The 24,302-nt window shown below is 49.9% G+C and overlaps 1 protein-coding gene across 1 annotated transcript; it reads right to left on the reverse strand.

The window, feature by feature from the left end:
- Nucleotides 1–7,490: 7,490 nt before the first annotated feature.
- Nucleotides 7,491–23,066, reverse strand: TNFSF4 (TNF superfamily member 4). Its single transcript, XM_068416748.1, has 4 exons — nt 23,016–23,066; nt 13,985–14,248; nt 9,591–9,621; nt 7,491–7,852 (listed from the first exon to the last, which is right to left on the reverse strand). Exons 1-4 carry the CDS (start codon nt 23,064–23,066, stop codon nt 7,491–7,493), a joined length of 708 nt encoding a protein of 235 aa, XP_068272849.1.
- Between the last annotated feature and the right edge of the window lie 1,236 nt (nt 23,067–24,302).

Raw genomic sequence — 24,302 nt, forward strand, 5'->3', positions numbered from 1 at the left:
CGGCAATTCAGGTCCATTTTAAACAAAACTGGGAGACTGGGCCCAATACATTTTCCCACCACATTCCTGAATTCATATGCCCTGCCATTTGCTGCAGTCGGTGTTACAGGAGCTGTGAGGAGCAGGTGGCATGCCTGGCACGTCTGTGCGTGTGTTTGAGGATGGAGCACGGTGTGCAAGCATTGCAAAACAAGCTTAGAAATAGCAAAGCTGCGCTGGACGATCCTAAATACCAGAAGTGCTCAAATATTCATGACACAATATGCGTAACCGCAGTCCCCGCTTAATCTGTCTTAATTAGTTGTTGCAATTTCCTGGGTTTGGAGGAAAAGCAAGTGTAAAAGTATTGCAAGAATGATACTGAATATACGTGCATTTGAAGTATTTTAACGTACTCATCAACATATATTGGAAGTATTTTAACATGCTCGTGCTGTTGATGATCACGGTCGGGGGAGAAGAAGAAAAACAAAGTTTCAGACCCCAAGGTCTGACTCGGTGTGCTCAGTCTGGGACAGAGAGTGCAAAACAGGGCAAAGGCGAAAACCACGTTGCTCTCACGTGCTGTTGGAGCCCCAGTGACCAGAGTCCTGGTGTCTCGAGGAGAGAGCCTGAGTAGGCAAAGCCACTCATTCAGAGTTACGCTACAGAATTATAAAGCCAGAAAATGGTTCCCTCAGAGGGGGATTATAGCACAGCCTTAGGCCCCAAGAAAAGGTACACAAGAAGTGAGGCATCTGATATGTATCACTGCTGAGCAAAGCACGTTAGTTAATGTGCTTATGCACATGACCCTCAACAGATTATTATCTGGGTGTCTTTCATTACTTAAGAGAGAACCCTGTTCTTTCCTTATGTCTGTATCCTCTGAGTAATCTAACTTGTTTTTTAATCAAAATAATTCTTATTTAAAACCATGTGATTTTACAGCCTCTCGGTATGATGTATAGTAATTTGTAATACAGTCACTCCTGACACTTTATGAATTAGCACTTGGCCTTGGGGTGCTGATAAGCCAAGATTCTGTCCCGGCCTGCAGGACCCTGAGCACTGACAGGACATCCAACCCCAAAGCCTTCCAGGACAGAGTCCCTGAGGTGCCTGTGGCCCCTGGCACTGCCAGGCTCTTCACTCCCCTTCCAGCTTCATTTATAGACCTCGCAAGCTGGAGAGGTGTCTGCTGCTTCCTGCCAGTGTTCTCCTTGCGAGCAACCAGTATCTGTAACAGCATTTGTTTTGAGGATAGGAAGGTACGGCCTTCCGAAGGGAGCTTGTGTGCAGGAGAGGTGCCAGCCAGCAGCCAGCAGGCTGCTCCCAGACGCAGAGGGGAACGCTCATCCATGGGTCAAGAGCATGCACTCTGACACACGCGGAGGAGCCGCTTGTCTCTCGGCAAAGCCATCTTCACAATCTGCTTGGAAAACCCTTCAGACCTTTCCCTGCTCAGCGCCCTTTGCCTGAGTTGCTGCTGGCGAGGTACCTCCTGTGAGCTATTTGTGAATGGTTTTAGCTGCAGGCAGCTGTCCTGCCTTCTGTCTCTGTACCCGTGCTTCGCCGACCGCTGCACCTGACTGCGGCTGCAGAGATGGTTTTTGGTGATTTAGTCTCTCTCTGCTCTTTTGATCAGCTGTGTTTACAATGTGAAACATGGCAGATGTCAGTGATGCAGAAGAGGTTGTTTCCACTAAGCTCAGGTTTTAGTTACTGATTCAGCCTCTTTGGTTCTGACACAGCTTTCTTTACACAGCAGTGTTGCACTGACCTGAAATCTCACAGTGTTTGTGGTGCCCTTCTTGAGAGCAGTGATTCCGGTGTTCAGCTCAGACCATCCCCTCCTGCAGCAGAGTCCTTGCTGATGGCCACAGCTTGTTTGGTCCAAAGTGCTTGCAGATACCTGGGAGAGTCTGAAAGGTCAGTGGAGGGTTCTCTCTTTCCATCTGCTATTACTTTTTTTGCTGTTATTCTCACAAACCCAGGCAAGAGGCATGGGTATATGTGACTGTACCCACAATAGCAAGGAAGAGGGTCCTGGCTGCTTCCTGGTATGGGGCAGGTGAGGTCTCTGGCTGCATCTGTGACAGCGCAGGCAGGATTTGGCGCGTGGGCTGTGAAGGATTGGCACAGGAAGGCAGTGTCTGCCCCTGCTTCTAGAAAGGACATTTCTTATAAAAGAATCGAGCATAACTCGAGGCTTACCTGGGACATGCCTTGAGTTGTTGCAGCCAACTGGGATGCAGTGACATTTTTCTCATGCAAGCTGGAGCAAATCTTTTCTTGTAAAGGGTGGATACTGCTGGAGACAATGTATACTCTGGTGTGGAGGCTTTTCAGAGCTGGTGAGCAGCCACCAGAATTAGTCCTTCACATCATCAAGAGTGGAACGTAGGAAACATTAAAGAAGTTTCTTGTTGGCAGGTGTGTTAATGTACTCTGGGTCTTATGGGAAGTGATGAAGGGAGAAGCAGATCAACTGATGTTTCAAAATGCTGCACATAACCCCAAAAAAAGTCTGAAACCGAATACCACCTGTTTGTCCCCATTGAATGTATGTATCCTGCTACCTTTCTATGCTGGTGACAGTAAGCCCAATAAGCAGACATTAGCAGTAATAGAATCCTTAAATTAACAAAACAAGACAAGGAAAAGTGAGTCCTTTGAACCCCATGAGATAACACCAGTGATATTTGTCTCAGGGATCTACTTGGTGATGAAATTATAAGGCTGCTGTATACTTTATGAACCAGATCCTATGCCAGGTTAAATGTTTGTTTATCCTTGGAGATGTGTTCAATACCAATTTTTTTTTTATAAATAAACCAAAGAGGTCACTGGATTGCCAGTAAATAGGTGCGACTTTTGCCTTAAAGCAAACAATGAAAGCAATTATTAGGAAAGTACATTTGTGCTCACATCAAGTTTTGTCTTGCCTTAAACCTTGTCCTGTTTACTCTCTGAACACTGATGGACCACTCAAGTGCCTTGGCCAGAGGCCCAGCTCCACACCCTGGTGCCTTGGCTGGCTACCAAAGAGCAGCGTGGGCTACCAACCCCAGCAAACTGCAGAGGCAGAAGGATGTGCAAGGCCAGGAATGGGAGCGCGTTTGTGCTTGTGAGCAGCTCCAGCTTGTAATCCCCTTGGGACAACCTTGCCTCATTAGGAGGTGAGCAGTATTACAGAATGGTTGATGCCAGCTGTCATTTAAAAGGTAATTGTGCAAGGCTTTAAATTAAGAGGAAGAAATGGATGTTTGAGGAGGCAGTGGTTGTGTTTTAGGTGTTTGCAGAGGCCCAGTTCACTGAGCGTGGGCTCACAGGAGAAACACTCCTTTAGCCCTGTCTTCCGTCTATCCTACCCCATGATCCTGAAGTCCTAAGCACAATCCACGGACCTGCTACCAGCATCGTGTCTCTCCTTAGCATTCCTTCCCTGTGCTCCCCTGGGCTTTCTGCCTAGTGTCCTTCCCCGTGCTCAGCTCCCCGGGGACAGGTCAGCCAGCCCGAATGCCCCCTCCTGCCTTGGCCTGCGCATTTTCTAGTCCTCAGGCTCCTGCCTCCTGGTGCGGTGAGCGCAGCGAGCCCCTGCTGGCACAGCACATGGGGTGCCACTCGGGATGTTTTGCCCTGGGATGCTGAGCGGCTGCCAGCAAGTGAGCTCACCTCTTGGCACCTTAATGCAGAGACATGCCTTCAGCCTCTGCTCTGCTTGCCTGGGTTGCTAACCCTTTACAGCCTTCCTCACTGGCTTACAGAACTAAGCAAATAAGCTCTCCGATCCTCCCTGGCCTTAGGGCATACAAGGCTGCAAATGGCAAATGATAAATCCTTCTGCAGCTGCCTTCCCACTGTCTCTTTCTGGCCTGGTACCAACTCCCCTTCTCCCAGTCCTCAGTGAGCGTTACTCAACTTGCTTTACTTGGGGTACTACCACATAGCTGGGAGCAAGCATGCCTGGGGCTGGTCCGATCCCTTGGAAAACAGTAACCAGCTGTCAGCTCAGAGAACAGCTCTGCTGGCTGAAGTTATGGATGTTGCTGAGAAAAGTCTAGCAAGTCAAACCTTCCCAACCAGTTACTGCAGGAGGCTGTTGGATTTCGTATCATACTTTCCCTTTTTGATACTTGAATATGGAAACTAAATTCCTGTGCTTTCTGCTGTCTGAGCTGGACAGTGCCAGCTTTACAACAGTGGGATCAATTGCGCTTTGCGAAGCACGCGCCAGCTCTCTTGTTCTCTTTCACTAGTGAGGCAGACAGGCAATAGCTGTGACTCATGCTGGCTGATGAAAGGTAAGTGCTGTCTGAAAACCACAGGCTCGTTATCCACCATTATTTGTAACCATTTGTGGTAGAAAAGGAGATGACTTTTGAAGGGACATGAATGGAGTTTAGATTAAATGCTTCCCATTGTTGGTTCTTGTACCCATGTAAAGAGAAGGAGCCCCCATCCTGTTCTACTCTACACTGCCTTTGGTAGTTTCTTCTCAGCTGGAGAGCAAGAGCCCTGTGGGTCTGATGGATGCAGTGATGCCAGTTCCTTCCCCAGGGGTGACCCTGCCTCCTACATCAGCTTTGTCACCCTGTCCCTCGCTTTACATGAGCGGGGAGGTAGGAAAGAGGAGAGAGAAGGGAAGGAATACACGGTGGCCACCTCTGTAGTTCAGGCAGTAGCATGTGTTAAACACAAGACACAGCAGCAGTGGAGACTGCTTTAAAATCGTGGAGGAGTCAGTAATCCCCCGTTGATGACTGTGTTCTGTGAAATGGGTCTCATTAAAAGCCCTGTGAGGGTCAGACCACGAGGTCCCGTTTCAGTGGCGGGTAAGCATGGGAAGGGGAATGCACTGTCCCTTCAGAATTAGGGATTGTCTCCAGAAACTGTCTAGTCCAGCCCTTGCACTTCAACACCTCCAGCTGTAATGAGCTTTGAGGGGTGACCTAAAACCTCAGTGCACTGACCTGGTTGAACAGAGCTGTAAGATGTGACTTCAGCACCATCTGTGAGCTCCTACAAGGCTTTAACAACCCCCATGACAAAAATTAATGTTTCTCATATCAAAGAGACTTTTAACCTTATGGAGGAAGAGGTCACCAGATACAAACAGAAGCTGATGGTATGGAAACTTACTGGTGAGGACAGTCAGTCCCTCAAGTAATTAACCTCAGGAATTGAATTGTTTCAAACTTTATTTCAAGACAAGTGCACGTACACGTATACATGTAGGTCAGTCTAGTACAGTCTGAAAGTGCAGAGCAGTCAGTGTGTGAAAAGCCCTCTCCTGCTCTACACAAGAAGAAAGGGTGCACCCTTCTGAGGTACAAATCCATTTGTGTTGTTTAGGCTTAATCTTTCTTGCTATCCCGTGCACCCCAGTCCACACCACTGACACAGCCTGCCCTGTCTGTGTTGGCCCACGCTGGGAAGCACCAGCCCTGCATGCCCTTGGGGAGAGCTGAAATTGAAGCTGAATTGTAAAAAAAAGTATGTGAAAATGTCATATAGTTTTCATACCAGTGAAAGTGTCTGCTCAAACGCAGTGAATGTATAATTCACCAGCCCCCCCCCCACTCCCAAGGGACACTGCAAGCCCAAAGGTTACAAAGGAAAGTTTTATTAGCTTTTAGGAAGGCAAACACATTCTCACTTCAGCCGGGGAGTGTGACAATCCCCAGCTTGGAGACAGGGTGCAGCTGCCTTTGGTTCTGTGGCAGAGTGGCCAGAGGTAAAAGCCCAAAATGCCCCTTGCAGCTGGGGAGGAGCATCCTGCGGGTGCAAGTCAGCCCACAGCTTCTCTGTCCTGAGATGAAAAAAGATGCTTCTTGGCACTGCATGAATAATTGCTTCAGCCACAGAGGTTTCCCCTGAGGCTGTGGCCTGGCCCCAGGTAGGGAAGTTCATAAAACCTGCCAACAATAGCGTAAAGCACATGGAAAAGCTCACCAAGGCTTGGAAGATTTCCTTAGCTGCCTTTGGCACCTGAGCCCACAGCAGTGCTCAGCCAGGAGCGGGTCGGCCCCAGGAGCCGAGGCGGGTGGCAGCACAGTGCCTGCCTAGCAGGAACGCTCCGGAGCATTGGGAGCATCTGCAAAAAGGAGCTTAGTGCTGGCAACCCAAAGTCTGAACCCTTCCCAGTGTTTCTAAGAAATCTGAAGTAACATTCTTATGCCTATAGTATAAATACATAAATATGTTTAACAAAAGACTTTGGAGTGTACAGGCAGCAGTGAGACGCTGAAATGTTCCTGGAGTTCACTGGGAGCCAGATAGTCAACTTGCCCTTGAAATCTGCCCCACTTCAACCAAGAATACAACAGTTGTTGGCTGTGCTCAGGTCACGTGCTGCCTGCAGCGCAGGACTTGTCCTCAGCAGCCACAAGCTGTAATGAGAAGAGGGACACGGAGCCGGGACGGCTGAGAGCAGTCTGACTTCAGCAGGAGCCAGGCAGGGTGCGCACGGGTGCACAGGCGTGTCGTGGAAGCGGTGCCTGTGAATATCTCTGTGGTGCGTACCTGTACAACAAGGTCTACTGCGAGGCTCACGGGAACCATCTGAGTCCTCCCAGAGGAAAGGATGTGCAGACCTGCAGGTTTCACTTGGCCCATTAGAGAGAACCCACCAAATCCCGAGACTTCATGTTTTCCCAGCCTTTTATGTGCCTGGATCATTTTTCGGTCAAGCCAGTCTGTGTGTGTGTACTTGAAGAAGACACTCCTTCAGCTTAACATCTCTGAGAGCTGGTGTCAAGATGTAACTCTCCCACCAGATATTCCCTCAGCTCAGGCTTCAGTAGTCTGCAGATAGCTGGAACAGGCAGGGGCCTCTGCTCTTAAAAGCTGCTCCGGAAAACCTCATAGTCGTTGTAGGACCTGTGTTTCTGCTGTCCAGTGCAGTCCTGTTAGCTTGTTACAAAATACCGCCTTCCTTTCGTGGCCTTTACCTGTTAGCATTTAGCTGGATCACTGCAAAGGAAGTCCCTTGCCGCCTCTTCCCTGCTGCTACCTTGCCGCGCACAGGGCTGTTGAGCAGATCTGTTCTCCTTCTCCAAATGGCTTCATTTGAGGTATGTTCCTGATTTACCAGACTTTTATTTCAGCAAATATACAGTGCATTTGTACTATATACAGATACTGTCACGTAAATAGAGAAACCCAGGGTTTCTCTGAATATGAGCTAAGCTTGGGTGACTTTCTTTGGCTTTCGTTTCTGTTTTCCACAAGGGCTCCACACATCCCTTTCTCCAGTGTTAGAAAGATCCATCCTAGGTAGCAAAACAGCTGCACAGAGCTCCAAAGAGATGAACACAGCATGCACTATATAAAGCCCGTTTGCACTGTGCTTTACCTGCACTCCAGCTGAGGCTTTCCGCAGCCCCAGGGAAGGAGACTAGAGCAGTCTGCCTGTACAAGTACAGCCTGTGAGAATAAGCCTCCCACAGGCAAATGGATTGGTAGGAAAGGCTATGCTTCACATGTTACATTCCATACGTCATCTTCTAAGGCGGGCAAAAGAAGGGATTTAGTAACACAAGGCTAAATGACAAATCCGCGATGGTGGCATTGGAGCTGGTCCACAGGGTGATGTTATCTTGATCAAACAAGAAGAGCACTGTGGTTAGATTTACTGCTTTGCCGCTCTCCTGGACAGTTTGCACCCAGAGGGCATTGCTGGTGGTCTTGTCCGTCTTGCACAGTGTCACTTTCAGTGAGTCCTCCTCTTCCAGGTCAAGGAAAATGATCTTGCCATTCAAGGACACTAGATAGAGGCCATCACAGGTGATCATGATGGAACCATTTCTGATCTGCATAGAGCCTACTTCAGCAGTGAGATTCACGGCTACTCCTCTGATGCTTTTACCTGGAATGGAAGAAAGCAAAGATGATCCCATGATGACAAATGTCTTCTTGGAAATGGGTTCTTTTATACCGACTGACTGCAGGAAAGGTGGAAAAATACAGGAAAGGAAGAGAGTCAACTAGAGAATAGGGCAGACCAGAGCTAGAGTATCATCTACTCTAGATAGGCATCATCCAGGTTCCCACTCCTGAGCAAGCTGTGCCTTTTGGACTACAACTCCAGTTTATATGAATTATTTCTCCAAGCTTCTAGTTATGCACTATTTATTTACTGTATGTCTTAAAATACAGACATGTAAGTAAAGCATCTCTGGGAGTTTAGGAAGCACAGGTTCCTAAAAAGGACAGAAAATAAAGACAGTAAATAAGAAGAGGAAAAAGTGTTCAGAGCAGGAAGGAAGATAAAAAGTGCTTTCTGTGGAGGTGCTGGTAACATAAGGCCTTGTCTTTGGGTTTGGGTTGTTTTGGTTTTTTTTTAACAGAAGACAGGATAAAAGAGCAGCATAGAGACACAAACAGGAGAAACAAATGAATACAGACCAGAGTCAGGAGAAATTAAACCAGAATTTAGCATGAAAGGTTTTCTCTTGGAAAGAGCAGTAACAGTTCCTAGGGCTGTGCTGGAAATGTTTCCCTGCTGTGCTCCTGGGTTTTCAGCACACCAGCTGAAACCCCTGGGACCAGGGCACCCACATGGGCTCGTGGCAGGCAGCACAGCCCCTCCGGGCTGAGGCCTCATGTCTCAAGCTTTTTCTCTAAGAACATGAGTTTCTCTTAGGGTTAGACTCTTTGCTACCTTAGAATATTAACTGGAAGTAAAACTGTCAAAAATACTTTTAGTACAATTTAAAAATTTTAGTATTTGCTTCTATCGTTGAGGTATGTTATTGGACAAAACATCCAACACAGTCGGCACGCAAAGCGCTGCTGTGTGTACGCTCGCTTGCTTTTCCCCAGGAAATCATTTACATTTTTCATAAATGAGGAAATCATTGACTTGTTTCAGAAATACCCCAAGAGCCGCGTGTACTCAGTAACTTCTCAAAAATACTTTTCTCGTTCTTTCGCAGAGTGAACGCTTGTTTTAGTAGGTAGGTAAGGATGCAGAAATCCACGCAGGTTTTCGTTTTTTCCTTCTGCTCCGGGAAAACCCGTTTTGTTTGGTTTTGGCACCTTGCAGCCCTGGGTCGGATTTGGCCCCTCTCCCCCCAGACAGCCCTCGTGGCACCTTCCTCCATCACAAGAAATAGCCATTGCTGTGACACGAAGAGCTTGACAGCCCTCCGGCATTTCAGGGGCCACCGGCTGCCACGGCGGTCCCCGGGGACCGTGGGTCGGTGCGGGGCAGAGCGGGGAGCCGGGAGCCCTCCCGGGTACCGGGGAGAGCCCTCCGGGGGCACCCGAGTGCTGGCGGGGTGCAACCTAGGGAAGCCGGGAGCTGCCGCCGGGTACCGGGGGAGCCTTCCCGGGGGTACCGGTGTCCCGGGAGCCCCCCGCAGGAAACGCTCCGGGGAGCTGGGAGCCGCCTGGTAACCGGGGCACGGAGCCGGGAGCCGTCCGGGAGCCGGGGCAGCGCTCCGGGGAGCTGGGAGCTGTCCGGTAACCGGGGCAGGGAGCCGGGAGCCCTCCCCATGAGCCGCGGGAGCGCTGCGCGGTAGCGGCTGCTACACGGGGGTCCCGGCGCTCGTGGAGGGGACAGGGGCCCTCCCGGGGTGCCCCCCGCCCCGCCGCCCACTCACCTGTGTACCGGACGTGGGTCCACGGCGTTTTCTCCCTCTGAAGTTGAAAAAAAAAGAAGAGAAATCCTCGTTAAGGCACCGCGCTGCAGCCGCTCGCTCTTTTGTTTCCCGACCGGGACCGCGCCTCCAAAAGCCCCGCGGGCAGCCTCCGCTGGCACGGTTGTTGCTAGCCAGCTGTGCTCGTCACTCGCTTTTATATCACTATTAGAAAATATGATCTTAGAGTGGTTCCTAGCCAGCCCGACTTCCAGCCCGGTACTGAGCCCTCCAGAGCACACCAGGTAGTGTTAGTCCTGCTTAGAAAAACATCCCGGTGAAGGTAATAGAGTCAGACCAAACCGTAAGGAAGGACCTTGGGGTGCAGAGCCTCTTCTGTGTGACCCCCTCAAGTCTGACTTGCAGGCGGGGGTGCCTGTTTGTCTCACCCTCCTCCTGCAGCGTGTTAAAAGATAGCCCTGGCTTTACGGGTCCCTGCGCTTTGGGTCAGGCTGTTACTGGATGCATGTCTCTCAGTGGCTTCTTTAGAAGTGCATTAAGACACGTTTAAAATGGATTTGCATTTTATGAGTATAACAGAAAAAGTGAATGCAAATACAGCAGTGTGTGTATTACTGATCAGATATGTAAAACACCAAGCTTCTGTATTAGATTTTTAAATCTGAACCTTGCATCTCAAACCCATCTCTCATCTTAACCGCAGGAGGCCCAAATCTGCAGTCTCTTCACAACCACAAGTCTTCAGCATTTTGCCTCATTAAAGAGTGAAAGGTTAGGCTCGCTGCTCTGTGTTCTTCTCTTGACCTATGCCATAGGTTTCCTAAGGGAGAAGGTGGGCTGGTGAGATGTGTGTTGGGCTGACTTTCATGTGTTTGGCCTCGTGCGTTAACAGGAACAGAGCAGCCCCTTCACTCTGAGCACAGGGAAAGTGTTGGAACAGAGTCAGAGAGTGAGCGCAGACACGCAAATCCGCCGGTTCAGTGCTGCGCCCTGGCAAAGGCAAGCGGCAGGGGAAGGAGATTGGAGCCAGGCTGCCCTGTGCTGTCTGTGCCGGAGGGTGAGGTGGGTGCTGGTGGTGGGAAAGGTCTGCTCTGGCACCCTCTAGTGCTGCCACAGCTGTTGCTCTGCTGCTTGCTCCACTGGCAAGGCTGGATTCGACTACCAAATACAAGCTTTTATTGCACACTGGCTCTAGTAGACCTATCTCCCCTGGCATTACTGATGCTATCCATTGCCTCAGCAGCTTGAGTCTTAGGCTTACTCTTTTTCTAGGCACCTAAGTGCCGGAGCATTTCACTCTTTGGCTCAGGCAGCTGGGATTTCCAGGTAGTTTCCCAACAAGACGATAGCTAAGCACAGGACCGCTGAGCTTCTGAGGTCAAACAACATCCACCGCAATCTGTCTGATCTGGCCACTGGTGGACAGGGCGTATTAAACACAGACAGGCTGGGTGACAAACTTGTAGCGGTTGTAAGAATATCAGCCCCGTTGTCACTCAATGCACGTTACCTGTTTTACGTGCCTCTGCCAGTTATTGTGCGACCTCAAAGACCTTTGCAGTTATCCACTAGTAAATTCTGCTGAGGAGCAAATGTGCTGTAGGACTGGAAGGGCCTCCACGAGCTAGTAACAAAGTTACTCACTCCTCTTTCTCTGTTCTGCTGCCTTATGATGTGCGGGAAAGGATGCCAGGAGGGCTGAGGGCACAGAGGTTCTCCTTACTGACTGCTTCAGATCATTTACACACAGAGTTTCCACATCATTTTTGCTTGTTCTGGATCCCCAAACATGAGATTTCCTCCTGTCTGGGACATGGTGTGTAGAGCCATGCCACGTGGCAGAAGTTTCAGGAATAGGTTTGTACTGCACAAAGCTCAAACCTTGGGGGACTGTAGCAATGTGCACTGATTGAGAGGACCTTTGCGATCATGTGCCTGACTCCCTGTGTCATACAGATTGCAGATGGCTGTGCACTGGAAGTGGGTTGTACCTTCTCTACACCAGGAGATATTAGGATTATGGTCATATCTTCTTTATGTGCGTTAAACCTAGGCATGATTACTCCTTCTGCACATTTCCCTGCCTTCTTCAGGCAAAACCATCCTGCAAAAGGTCATTAGAAGCCTTTGAATTCCCAAGAGCCACTCAAGGCTTTTACCTCCCATGCATTTGCCATCGGGGGGGTTTCACATCCCCTGATCACACCTGTGAGTGGCCTGCCCATGGCCTGATCCCAGCTGCTGTGGCAAGAGGAGGTAATTCCAGCAGAGGTGGGAACTGGCAAGCCTTGCACATGCAAAAGCAGACTATTGTGACCTTTTTTTTTTAACTGTTGCTCATTTGGAAATCACGATGGAGACTTGCTCTCCAGGCAGCATCATGACAAAAACCAGATCACTGTCCCTTTTTGTTATGCCCGGTCTGGGCTGCAGCTGCTGACTTTCCTGAGCATGTGCCATGACGTTATTTGCGTTGTGTTTTCACAGAACAGTCCAGGGGTTTTTTAGGAGCCGTGAGGACAATGGAAATTAATTAAATCTGGCCTTGCTATGAAAAAACACAGCTGCTGTCTTGCTGTTAAAGTTAGTGCGGCACTCTCCAGCCCTGGAGAGCAGGAGACTCTTCCTGAGAACAGGGACAGCCTCTCGGTTGCTCCCACAGACCAGCGGCTCTGAGCCTGCCGCTCTGATGCTGCTGTGCCCCTGCTTCCATAAAGTCCATCTCCCTAAACTGCCCCGACAGTCAAGTCAGATTAGTACTGCTGCCTCTTCTGCAGACATTGATGTGGTCGGTTCATGGTTATACTACCGAGCCCTGTAATTCTAGTGCAATGAAGTCCCCCCCCCACCGTGTACAGCCCACAAGACTGCTCCTGCACAGCATGGTGCAGTCAAAACAGGACACCATGGTTATCTGCCTAAAGTAACAAAACCGGTTCTGAGCCTGCAGTTAGCAAGTGTTGAAACCTGAAAAGGTCCTCTGGTGACTCCCAGGGCCTGAACTTTCCATCTGCTGCGGCCGCTGCTCCTCGAGCACCCTATTTCAGTTGTTTCTGTTGAGGAAGGGAAACTCCAGGCATGTACTGTGTCCCCTCCTCAGCTGCTGCTCTGTTGGGTTTGTAAGGCTCCCAGGCAGCAACGCCAGCCCCTGCCATCTTCCCCTGGAGGAGGAGGAGGATTTGACTTTACCTTTTTACAGAAGACAGAGTTAACGAGAGGTGAGGAGTCACAACCAGAGTATGACCCAGGAGAGGTTTCTGCATCTCGAGCAGTGTGATAGCTTGCCCTTCTCCCTTGGCTTCCAGTGCAACTTCTCTCTCCCAAAGTAGTGGAAGGAGAAGAGAACTGAACTGAATGAAGAGCGTTATCTTTCAGTGTTATTGGGGTCATCATTCTGCAGTTTAATAACCACTGTGAGACTCAGGTTAGTGAAACTTGTGCAGAGCATGAGGGTTTTCATTAAACAGCAAAGGACCCAGAGCACGAGGCCATCCCTCCCTTGCATGGTTACATGCCTGGCTTGCTTCTCTGCCAAGTCTAAGTGGGAGGAAAGAATGAACTCTGGTAAGATGAAGCACAACAAGCTTTAAAGTGGTACATAGCTCCTGGAGAAGATGTGGGAGGAGGAGTAGCTAGTGCATAAGCAGCACTGAAATAGCAGTGAAAAGTTGGTGACAATCCACCAGCCTGCAAACACATGAAAGAGGCAAATGTATTTGCTGCAGTTTTTGCTTAAGTATTCTGAGTTTAAAGCATCTCTGTTATTTATATTGTTTGCAGGGGTGCTATATGTACACAAAACTCTCTCTGGCCACATCAGTCTTTCTCATGTACACACACACACACAGAGGCTGTCCTCTGCAGGTATAGACGGCTACTCCTAAAGCCCAGGATATGTGCAGGCTGAGAGTGTGGAAATGTTTCAGGGGTCTTGCTAGAGCTGTCACAAGCTAGCTTGCTTTCTCACATATCTGCCTCCACATATAGTACATTTTAAAAGTTCAGGAGGTGTTTGTGAGCAACCTGGGTTCTGATTCTTCCACATGCACTTGTTGAAAGCAAACATTCACCTAGATGATCCCCTTTAATTAAATGGAAATACATATGGATCACTGCAAGTAAAAGAGGGAGGCAGACCTCCCTCCCTCAGGGGCTGATGCAAAGAGGATTCTTGGAATGATCCCCCTTTCCAGACAACTTGTCCCCAAACCCTGCACTGGGCAATACTGGATGTTGTTTTGAAGACAGGCAATGTAAAAAAAAGAATGAAAATCATTAAGGAAAGGATTAAAATCTTGTGGTTTGTATAGGGATAAACCTAAATGCTTTTTTCTTTCCCTTAAAAAAAAAAAAAAGTCCATACAAAGCTTTACAGGCCAGCAGAAAACGGGTTGAACATGAGCTCTTACCGTTGAGGGTTGCAGAGTATTTATACCAAGGTAAATCAAGCAGGCCAGCAGTAATATCCACTGAGCAGCCGCGGACACAAGGTGCAGCGTGTTCCTGACCTGTCCTCTTTGCCAGCTCATCCACTCATCCTCTGCAGGTTCCTTTTTGCAATCCATCTGGTCTTGATTTCTTGGCTCTACATCTGTCTGTCCTTCCATCTCAGCCATGCCGCCAGCAACTGCTGGGGAAGGGGCCAGGAGCACAGCAGGATCCTGGAGGAGCAGGGGACAGATGAGCTAGGTGCTCGTGTCCCAGGAGCAGAGATGAAGTGAAGACAGTGCCTTCAGGAGACTGCTTTATGCACACAGAGAAGCAGGCGGGGGAACTTCTTTGTGACTAATCTGAATTTCCCCTTTCTTCCTTTCTTTCTTTCTTTTCTTTTTTCTTTTTTTTTTTTTTTGTGTGTGTGTGAATGTGGGGGCTGATTTATTGCATCCCAGTTCAGTTTTGAGTAAGGGCCTTTGAAAGTAGATGTGTTTATGTCTTTCATAGCTTCAGCTGTGGATGTCTTGATATGTGATGTTTCCAACAATAGCTAAGAGTTGGGTGCACAGTGCTTGTCTTCCCTCGGTCTTTCGTCAGTAAAAGCTCTCACCTTTCTGTTCAGCCTCAGGTGAGGGTTTTACAGGGCTGGCTCCCTCCCTTCTTAGCAGCATATAATGCTGATGAAATCTCTTTTCTGTAAAGAAGCAATGAATAGGAAGGGATGTGCGGCAGGTGGACAGCATAAAGTACTGGAGAGAAAATATGTACTTTCCATTTATCTTCCCCTTTGTCTTCTGTCTTTAAAGCCATGGGATGCTGCATGAAGCCTAAAAGGGAGGAAATGCAGAACTGCTCAGGGAACATCCCTTTTTGCACACACTGAAACCTGCAGTCCAGGGAATGTGCTCGGAGGGGCACCCCCGGGCCATCCAGGCTTCCCTCCTGGAAAAGGATTCCCGGTCCCTTGGGGACACCAGCACCTCCCCTTCGCTTGGTCTCCTTATGACATTTGCTTGCGACGCACGGAGCTGCTAAATGTCAGTTGTCTGCAGCAGGGACCATCTCCTGTGCTTATTTTGGGTGACAGCCTTTGCGTCCTTTTTTGGGGCCGTCCAGCACCGCTCTTTCCACCGCTCTTTTAGCCAGAATTTTTTCTGTTGTCAATTAGCATATCGTGACTGAAGTCAGGCGCTGCCTCCTCCTGGTGAGGATCAAGCCCGTTGGGAGTGTTATCATCTGTTCTGTCTTTCAGGGATGAGTTGTCAGAAAGTTTCCCTTCCCCAAATTGTGCTCTCTCAACCTGTCACAAGGCACATGTCCTGACAAACATGTACTCTGCGTGCAGAGGAAGCAAGAGTAATGTTCTTTCATGTGTTTTTCCATCTAGGCAAGGATATTTCCTATAAATGTAAATCAAATGAAGGGGGGAGTACAGCAGCTGGGTAAGCAACTGCCATGAGGACACCCCATGCTCACTACCCTTGTTCTTGAAAAATAACCTCGAGTTGCTGGTAGCTGGTGGATTGAGTCAGGAATACACTCTGGTGTTTGTCTCGAGGGCAAACCAAAAGTCATGGAAACTTGCTGAAGAAGGTTCAGGTTTCATATTTTCCTTTGGCTCTTGAGTGTGTGGAAATTCTCATCCCACTTTCACCAGCGGCCACTGGCTGGCATGTGCTGGAGCCCCTGGCTGAGCCCTAGCCCGATGAGAGGCCCTGGGAACAACTGTAATGCTCCTTCCTTATCCAGAAATATAACTGGAGCCATGGCAAGGAGCATTTGTGCTACTTCTGAGCAGTTCCCTCTGATCTGGAGGGTGAGTTTGGGGGCAGGACTTTGACACCTAGCAGTCACACAGTGCCTGGGAGCCTGGGTGGCCCCGCACCCAGCTCAGCATCGGCTGTCACCAGCATTGGGCTTGGCCAAGCCCTGCAGAAGAGTGAAGAGATACCTTGGGGTGATGCGGAGGCCCGATGAGGCTGGGGGGATGTGGAGAAGGAGATTGTTTTCTCCCATGGATCTGCAACGTCCTGCTGTGTCTAAGTGCTTGCTTAAAAGGTCCCCAGAAAAGCATTCACCCTACTTGCAGCTCTGGTATCCGTATAAGGGCTATGGTATCCATATAAGGGGCTTGGTGCTATGGGGGAGCCCATGGAGACTCTGGAGATGAGGAAGTCTCAAATGTGGCTTCAGAGCAGCTTCCTGGTGGGGAACAAATCCAGCTCTGGGTCCTTCCCCCATGGGTGGGGGTCTCAGCCACCTGCAGTGCAGGTGGATGGCGGTGGTGACTGGGAAGCTGAGACCTAGCTGTCACGGTCCTGCAGGAAAGGCGAAACAGCTCAGGGGGGGCTTTCTGGGCTGCGTAATGCCTGAGCAAGTACCTCCTTGTGCCTGGAGGTCCCTGCTATGGGGATGTCTCTGGGGCAGTGTCCCCAGACCTCCACAGCTTGCAGTCCCCGTGGCTGAAGCTGCAGCTGAAGCAGGCAGGCACAGAAGGAGGGCTGTGGAGCCAGGGCTGCCCCATACCTGCGTTCCTACCTGTAGCGAGAGCCACCAGCGTGTGACTGCAGAGGCAGCCAGCTGCAGGTCTTGCACAGCCTACCAGCGACATTGTCAGTGTTTCAGTGGGGAATCACAGAACGAGAGCGCACGATCATCACGCCACGGCTGCCTTCCTGGAAGAGCAGGCATTGCTGTGTATCAGAGCAGCTCAGTCGGGCGCAGACAGCCTGGGCTGTTCTGCCCTGCATGCTCCCTCCAGGAAAGGAAACTTGGTTTTGCCATTTGCTGCTTAGTTTCTGCAGAAATGCCAGGATGCCGAGCTAAGATGTTCCAAACTCGTGTGATCCTGTAATTCTCACATTTTGGGTACATGCCTTTGAACTAGACATGAGCTCTCACCCATCTCCATCCCCTCCCTCCCTGACTCTGGATCTTGCACTGGTTTTGTTTCTAAAAGAAAGTACCCTAAAAAAAAAAAAATATGGGTGGAGGTTGTGCATATGTATTTCTGAAATTGCCTCGTCATTTCTGTACTCGCCTAGTGCAAGTGTCGCTCGGGCTGGGTTAACAGCACTGGTAGCACTGAGGATCGAAAGCTACATTTCAAGTAATGTATCTGGCATTGTGTCCGAAACAGGAAAGAGGACAGCTCATTTGGAGGCATCATAAACACCTATGCACAGACTGTCTTTCGCAGTTTTAATCGTCTTCAGCTTGTCCTCCTGCCTTGCATATGAAAACCCAAGTGCATGCAGATTTGGTGGCTTTAGACATGTGCTGTCAGAGCCCCTGCTAGAGGAAGCCTTCCTGGCCTTCGGCACCCCAACACATCGCGGGCTTGCTGCACACAGACAGCAGTTGCCAACATTTGCTGCATTGATCAAAATTATTTTGGTCCTGCTTCCACAGGGACCCTAAAGCTGGAGTCTCTTGGGGTTTTTCTCAACCCTTTGCAGTCATTGTGCCATTCTAGTGATGGGGCAAGCAGGCAGGCTGAGGTGGCTTTGGGGCTCCGTGAGCCTGTTGGTGCTCTGCAGCAGACCCTGGTTACTTGGTCGTCTCAGTAGTTTTCCAAAGAAATGCTTCTCAGTAGCACATGCAGCAGTGTTATTCCAGCAAGGACTGAAGGAAACCGGAGTTAGTTGGCAGTATGTCTTGGCAGAGATTTTTTTGACAACAATCCGGTATTTCTTACGTTACGCTGTCATTTCTGGGCTTTCCCAGACTGGGGAGCTGGGTGTTTTAAAACCTTGGTTAAAGTGTGTCGGTCACAGTCAAGGCTAAACCCTGCAGTATCGTCGCTGTACCAGGTCTCAGGTGCAGCTCAGAGCCCCAGGCTGCCAGTGTCCCCGTGTCATGAGGCTGCTGTGCTCCAACCAGCGGGATGGGGCAAAGAGCATCCTTACCACAGACCACAGCCCCTGGCCTGCGGGGAGCACCCCGTGGGTGGGAGTCACAGGGCGGGGTGCCCTGGCACGAGGCCTGGCAGCCCTTGCTGGCACCCTCCTTGATTTAGTTCCCATTTCCCAGGAAAGTGCTCTCACCACACCAAAAGGAGGAATTGGGGAATTATATAGGAGAGTTTAACTTTACTTCTCAGAAAAACAGTGGAACAACCAATTGAACTGTTTGTAAACATCTAGAAGGAAAAAGGAAATGAGTGGCAAGCAGTGTGGGTTTCCAAGAATAGAACCTAGTGTTGTCTTGTGGGGCAAGGAGGCCTCTTGGGCAGAGGAGTAGCTGTGGATATTCACTGTGCCTTCAGGAATAGTTTCGACTTTTTCATAGTATTAACGAAGCATGGTCTGTACAAAACTGCTGCTCAGCAGAAGCGGAGCAGGTTGAGTGATTATTGATGGTTTGTTGTCAAAATGGAAGGACATACTTTGTTCTCCTGGGACCTGCCCTTCTGCAGTGTGCCCTTCACCTTGGGGATCCCCTGGGCCCTCTGGCAAGCCAAGCGGGAATGGGGATGTGCTCACGGGTGAGATCTGGCCTCTCGGCTCTTGCTGGTAGTCTTTGCCTAGTTTAAAGGTTTGGCCTCCACTTGGAATAAATTACTAGGAGAGCAGAGCTGTTGCTCTTATTGCTGCAGTCAACTCACGCCCGGTGCTGGGCTGTCTTCTTGTGTGCAGTTACTTATTTTCCACCAAGGCTGTTTTTGCCTCGAGACATGCCTTTGGTCGCATGGTTTGATTTAGTAAAACAGTGGGAAAGAGCAAAGGAAGCCTTGCGGTTATATAGGAGAGGGGAAAAAAGGCAAGATTTTCATTCGGGTCCTGCTGCTCAGCGTGTGCCCCAGCTATTGCCATTTAACGTTTCTATCCACTCCAGAAATAAAGTATTTTGTAACTAAGCCAGATTTATTTATAAAAGTCAAGGAATTTTGCCTAAAAAGTTTGTGGACTCCTGCTCCAGTGCCTCTGAACCATGTGAACTCTCTCTCACCCTTGATTTCACTTCCATGTGGCTTTTTCTTGCTCCTTGTTAAAGCCACACTTTGGCTGATGTGTGAGTCAACGATTTCTGCCAGCAGAGGCACTGAGCCAGTAGGAAGAGTTTATGTTAGTCAGGCTACTTTTGGCAGTGTAAAATAGAGACGGAAATTGTGAAAATCCTGTGATATCACAAATAAAAGTATTGACATTTATGTGGAGCCAGGATTTGGTGGGGAGATGCCAAAAGGAGAGCGTCGGCACCGAAGTAAATCCCGCTGTGCCTCGTCCCAGAGTGCTGCACTGGGATTTTTCCGAGCAAGCTGCTTTATGGGAGCAGTGGTGTCAGCGGCAGATGGGTTCCCTGGGGCACACCTCCAGCAGCTGCTGGTTCCTCACTGCTGTGCGCAGAGTCATTTTCCCTGGCTGTCAGAGTCCTCGGGCCAAGAGAAGGTTTTTGCCAAGAGGACTCGATGCTGAGCTCTGCGCTGGACACAACAAAGCCAGGCAGGATTAGGGCCTGCCCTTCTGACAGTGCTGGCAGCTTTTCCTGGTGCTTAGGGACTGTGGTGTGCCCAGCACCCCAGGACAGGCTGGGGGGCATCTGTAAGCGGGTGCAGTGACTGGGGAAGAGCTGTGTGTTTAATGGCAGTTTTTAACGGCAGCGTCGTGGTGTTCAGCACAGCCCGGATGGGCAGCACCGCAGACCTCCGAGCAAGCCAAGGTCAGCGTTCCCTCAGCTGACAGCCACCACATTTCACACCAGAGTTGTTAGGCTTCTAAAGGTCAGCTGCTGCCCCCTTTTTGACATGATGGGAGATTTTCCATTGCTGGCGGTGATCTTTGCCCTGAGCGTTATCTCTTTCCAGTGAGCCCCTGCGGACTGTGCTTTTCTGTTCCTCGGAGTGGACTTCATTTGCCACGGTATCAGCTGAGTGGGTAGGAGATAAGGGCTCACTGTGGCACCTTCAAAAGGTCAGGTTGAACTTAGTCATACCAATCTCCCTTCCTTTTCCTCAGTAGCTGCTTCAGTCAGAAATCCCACCGTACCATAAGATATCAGGAGAGAAAATCAAATACATCTTTTGCCATTTTTCTGGTAAAGAGAAATAACAATCTATGGAAAACAAAAAAAGAAATAATTCTACAGCTGACAGTCAGAAATGCAGCTGGTCTTGCAGAGCTCACCAGCTCAGCCAGCTCTATTCCCAGTCGTTCCTGCAGTGTTAGAAACACCCGGGAGGGACATGAAGCCAGGACCACTTCCTTAACCCAGAGCAGGGTGATGCTCCAGACATAGCTCTGCTCTGGGTTAAGGAAGTGGTTTCTCTTGCCTATCTGGCACTGTCATCACTGACCCATCTGCTTCCCCTTATCACCTCTGTGGGAGTTTTTTGGCCAATAAAGATGGTCCCTCAAAGTCATCCCTCCTGAAAATGAGGTTTTATTGCAGCTCTTGAGTCTTCCTGGGGGTCTCTAAGCTGTTCACTTCTTTTAAACATGATGATAGGAATTGCACCAGGGTTTTGGGGAAGATTTGCAGGCAGAGGTACTACCTCTTATTAGCTCCCTTAAATAGCTGGAGTGAAGCATGAGCAGATGGCCGGTGGGCAAGCAGAGGCTGCAGTAAGGAGAGGGGGAGGTTAAGAGCTGGTGAACTTTCTAGGATGGAGGCAGGCTGGAGATTGCAACAGCTCTGTCTGCAAACCCCAGCCTCTACCATGTGTCCCTCTGTCTTGGGATGACTTGTGCTTTTTAATCAGTGGCGATGGCCTTAATGCAAGTTTGAAGTAAATGTAAAGAGGTGGAGAAGAGTTAGACATCATTCCTGCCCCAGCCAAGCCCAGCGGGACAGACCCATATGCAATACTATTTCCTGCTTGATGAGTCACCTCATCCCTTTGCAGGTGTTTTATTGGGATGACACACTCATCCTTTTCTAATCAGGATGCATGTAATACCTCTTCACCTGCCTCTCACCATCAGCTTCATCAGCAAATATTTATCCATTAGTTATGGAACTGCAGAGACTGAATCAAGATCTGGTGTCAACAAAAGCATGTTGACCAGCATGATGCTTCATAGCATCTCCCTCATGGACAATATGAACTCTTTCCTTTTCTTGTTTTCTGAATATTGTTTTCTTATTTTTGACAGCTGTCAGGTTAAACTTCTGGCTAAATTGTTTCCTTCACCGTTTCTTAAACACTTAAAGAGCTCTTTAACTTTCCATTCACAGTCATTTAGTTATTGATTTTTCCACCTGGTCAGTTTTGCTCATAATTTCCCCTAATTTATATTAGCCCCTTTGAATCACCTAGTAGTGGTATTAATGGCTGGGGCTGTCCTCTGTTTGCTCATGCTGACTGTAATCAGATCACGGTCACTACTCCTTAAGCCCTGACCACTTCAGCAATTAAATCATCTTTACTCACTATAAAAAAGCACCAAATACAGCACTTGCATCTGGCTTAACAGTTTCCATATTAGGAAATGTCCATCCAAAACCTTTGGAAACTCTCCTGACACTTACCCTGGTCATGCATGAGTCCTGATAGAGATTTTCCCCCCCACTATCACCGTTTCCTTCTCCAGACCCCATGGGAGGGAGGTTGCTGGGACCTGGTGCCAACCTCTGCTCTAACACAGCGGACAAACACCCTGCTCTCAGTTTTCTCTTTTTATTCTTTATTCCTTTTATTTGCAAAAGACTGAATTGTCTAGACGCAGCTTGAATGAATGATTAAAAAGTTCTTATTACAACAGGCTTTCCACAGGTTTAAACTTTTACTCTTGGGTGAGATGAGAAAAGATCCGTATCTCCAGAAACCAAGCCGTCCTTGGCCCCTTTCTCCCTGGGTGCCCCCAGCAGAGAGCCCTTGAGGCTCTCAGGCTCTTCTCATGCCGATTGCACCGTCTTCATGACATGAGCCAGTAACACGGCAGGGGCAGGAAATATTTCCCAGCTGCTGCAGAATTCTCCTACAACTATAAAACAAGTGTCCAGGCCACATTTGCCCGGGGCTGCGTGTCGTGGCGGGCAGGAGGCCACGTGTACTTGCCAGAGCAGCCCATGGGCGCTGTGGACAGGGCACCCGCAGCCATCGCGTGGCCGTCTATTTCGGTGTGCGCAGGGGCTCTACAGATGAGTGCGTCCAGCCCCTCCGCAGCACCAGTCCAGAGGGCTGCGAGGCAGCATCGAGAGCCTCAAATGACTAACCCCGGCTGGAGGTTTTCTCTGTATTACGCACAGCAGCACTCATGCTCCAGCGGGCTTTGAAGCAGGGGACAGCACAAAGGCTGCGGTGGCAGCCAGAGCCCCCAGAGACTGGCTCCCTGCCCTTCCCACGCAGCCATCACGCTGCCAGCCCCGAGGGACGCAGGCGGAAGCACAAGGGGTGCCGAGGGGGGCCAAGCAGTCAGCCCCTCACCACCGATATTTGCAGTTGACCTGTGTTTGGTTTCTTCTTCACCTGCCACTTTCACTAGTCCTTAAGTGAAATATAAACAGCCTTGCCTAGCTTCTCCCGTAGAGACATGAACACAGCTGGGCTTCAGGGGCACGCTGGGGGCTCCCTTGCCTGCAGCCAGCACACCACACACCCCGCACACCCCGGGGGGCTTGAGACGGGACACTTCTCTGCAGGCAGGCAAGCAGATGTGGGTTCATACCAGCATCCTGCTGGGGAAGCCTGCGCTGAGGGTGGTTTGTGTTAGGGTTTGCCAAATCCGGCAGCCCGACAGAGGTAAGGCTGCCGCAGCTCTGACGCCCTGGGTCAGATATACACACACAGTACAGATATACATACCCCACAGTACATATATATACACACATACCCACAGTCAGCCATGCAGATCAGCACAGGCAGAAAATGCACAGTCCTCACACAAACAGCACCAGTGGCCTCATCTTGTTCCCCTCTCCGGCTAATCAGGATGAAAGCCCGTTAGCAGAAAACATATACATATATACACACAGTATAGATTCCTTCAGCTGCTGGATTTAGATATGCAGTCTCTCCAGTCTATCCTCCTGACTCCTGAGCCTTTTATCCTAGTTTCCAGATGGCCTGGCTTGCTGTTTGCTAGCGATCACACACACCAACATATCCACCTGCACCCCAGTCTCTCCTGCTGCTGCCATCCTGGCACACTGGCTGCTGGGCCCCATGGTGCCCCTTCTGTCACTGGCACTCCAACCTCCATATGCACCCGTGCACCCGAGTTTAATAAGCAGGCAGGACACAGTGCACAGCCAGCCAGGCACCTGAGCAGTCCCCTTTTGTCCTTTTCCCTCTGTTTTCCCACACCGGTTCCTCCCCAAGCTGCCTTGACTCCTCCATTTCCCCCATTTGCTCCTTCCCCCAGACATCCCACAGAGTCTCAGAAGGCTCTTCCCAGCATCCCGTAACAAGCCCCATGTGCCTTTGGGAAATCACCCTCTTTGCTGGGCAGACGGGGAAAGTTTCCCGGCTCCTCGCCGAGGTGGATGCAGTAATCCAGGGGATGTATGACCACCTGCCCCCCCAGCAGTGTCCTCTCCCCCCCAGTGCCACCAGAGCTCACATGTTAAACAGATACTTGGAGCATTTGTTGCTTTTCTTTTTCTGTCGGGTAGCTACAACCCTCCGGACACCCTCCCGCACTCACCTTAACAACTGTTGAACATTTTCACTGCAAGATTGCAAAACCGGTGAGTTATAGCTCAGGGATTTGGTGACATCTTTTTCTTGTTGGATCATCTCTTCCTCATCCAGTGTTTAGGGATTCTTTGCTTTTTTTAATGTATGCAGGTTTTTTAGAGCCTTAAAAGACTGATTTTTTTCAGTTGCATCTTCAGTACAGATAACTCTGATCTGAGCAAGGAAGAAAGTTTACTCCCTTGAGACTACTTTTCCCTGCCAACATGCTCAGCGACCTTCAAGGCTGGGGATGGAGGAAAGAGCCCAGATTACCTTGTTTTTTACAGCATTTCTTCTCCTTTCATGGTGTCTGCCCTGGGCAGGGCGGGAGCTGAGGTGGCCGGATCCACCAGCTGACACGGAAATGCATGGCAGCATTGGGGCACGGCTGCTGGGGGTCACCTGCATCCCATCCACGGCACCTCGAGGTGCAGTAAAGCCTCGCTGTCCCAGCTCTGCTTTGGGCAAGCCCCAGGCAGAGGGAGCCCCAGCCCCAGCCCTGCTCCCTTTATAGCTGGAAGTGCCCTCAGCTGGCCCCGGGGATGCTCCCCTGATGTGTAACGAGCTGGGCCTGTCTCCAGCCTCTGCAGCCCTTCCCTGCAGGTCCAGCTCCTAATGCTCTTCCCCAGCCCACAACACAGCAAACCCGAGTCCAACTCTTC

This window comes from Nyctibius grandis, chromosome 21 (genome assembly GCF_013368605.1).
Source record: "Nyctibius grandis isolate bNycGra1 chromosome 21, bNycGra1.pri, whole genome shotgun sequence".
In the NCBI taxonomy this organism is placed as follows: Eukaryota; Metazoa; Chordata; class Aves; order Nyctibiiformes; family Nyctibiidae; genus Nyctibius; species Nyctibius grandis.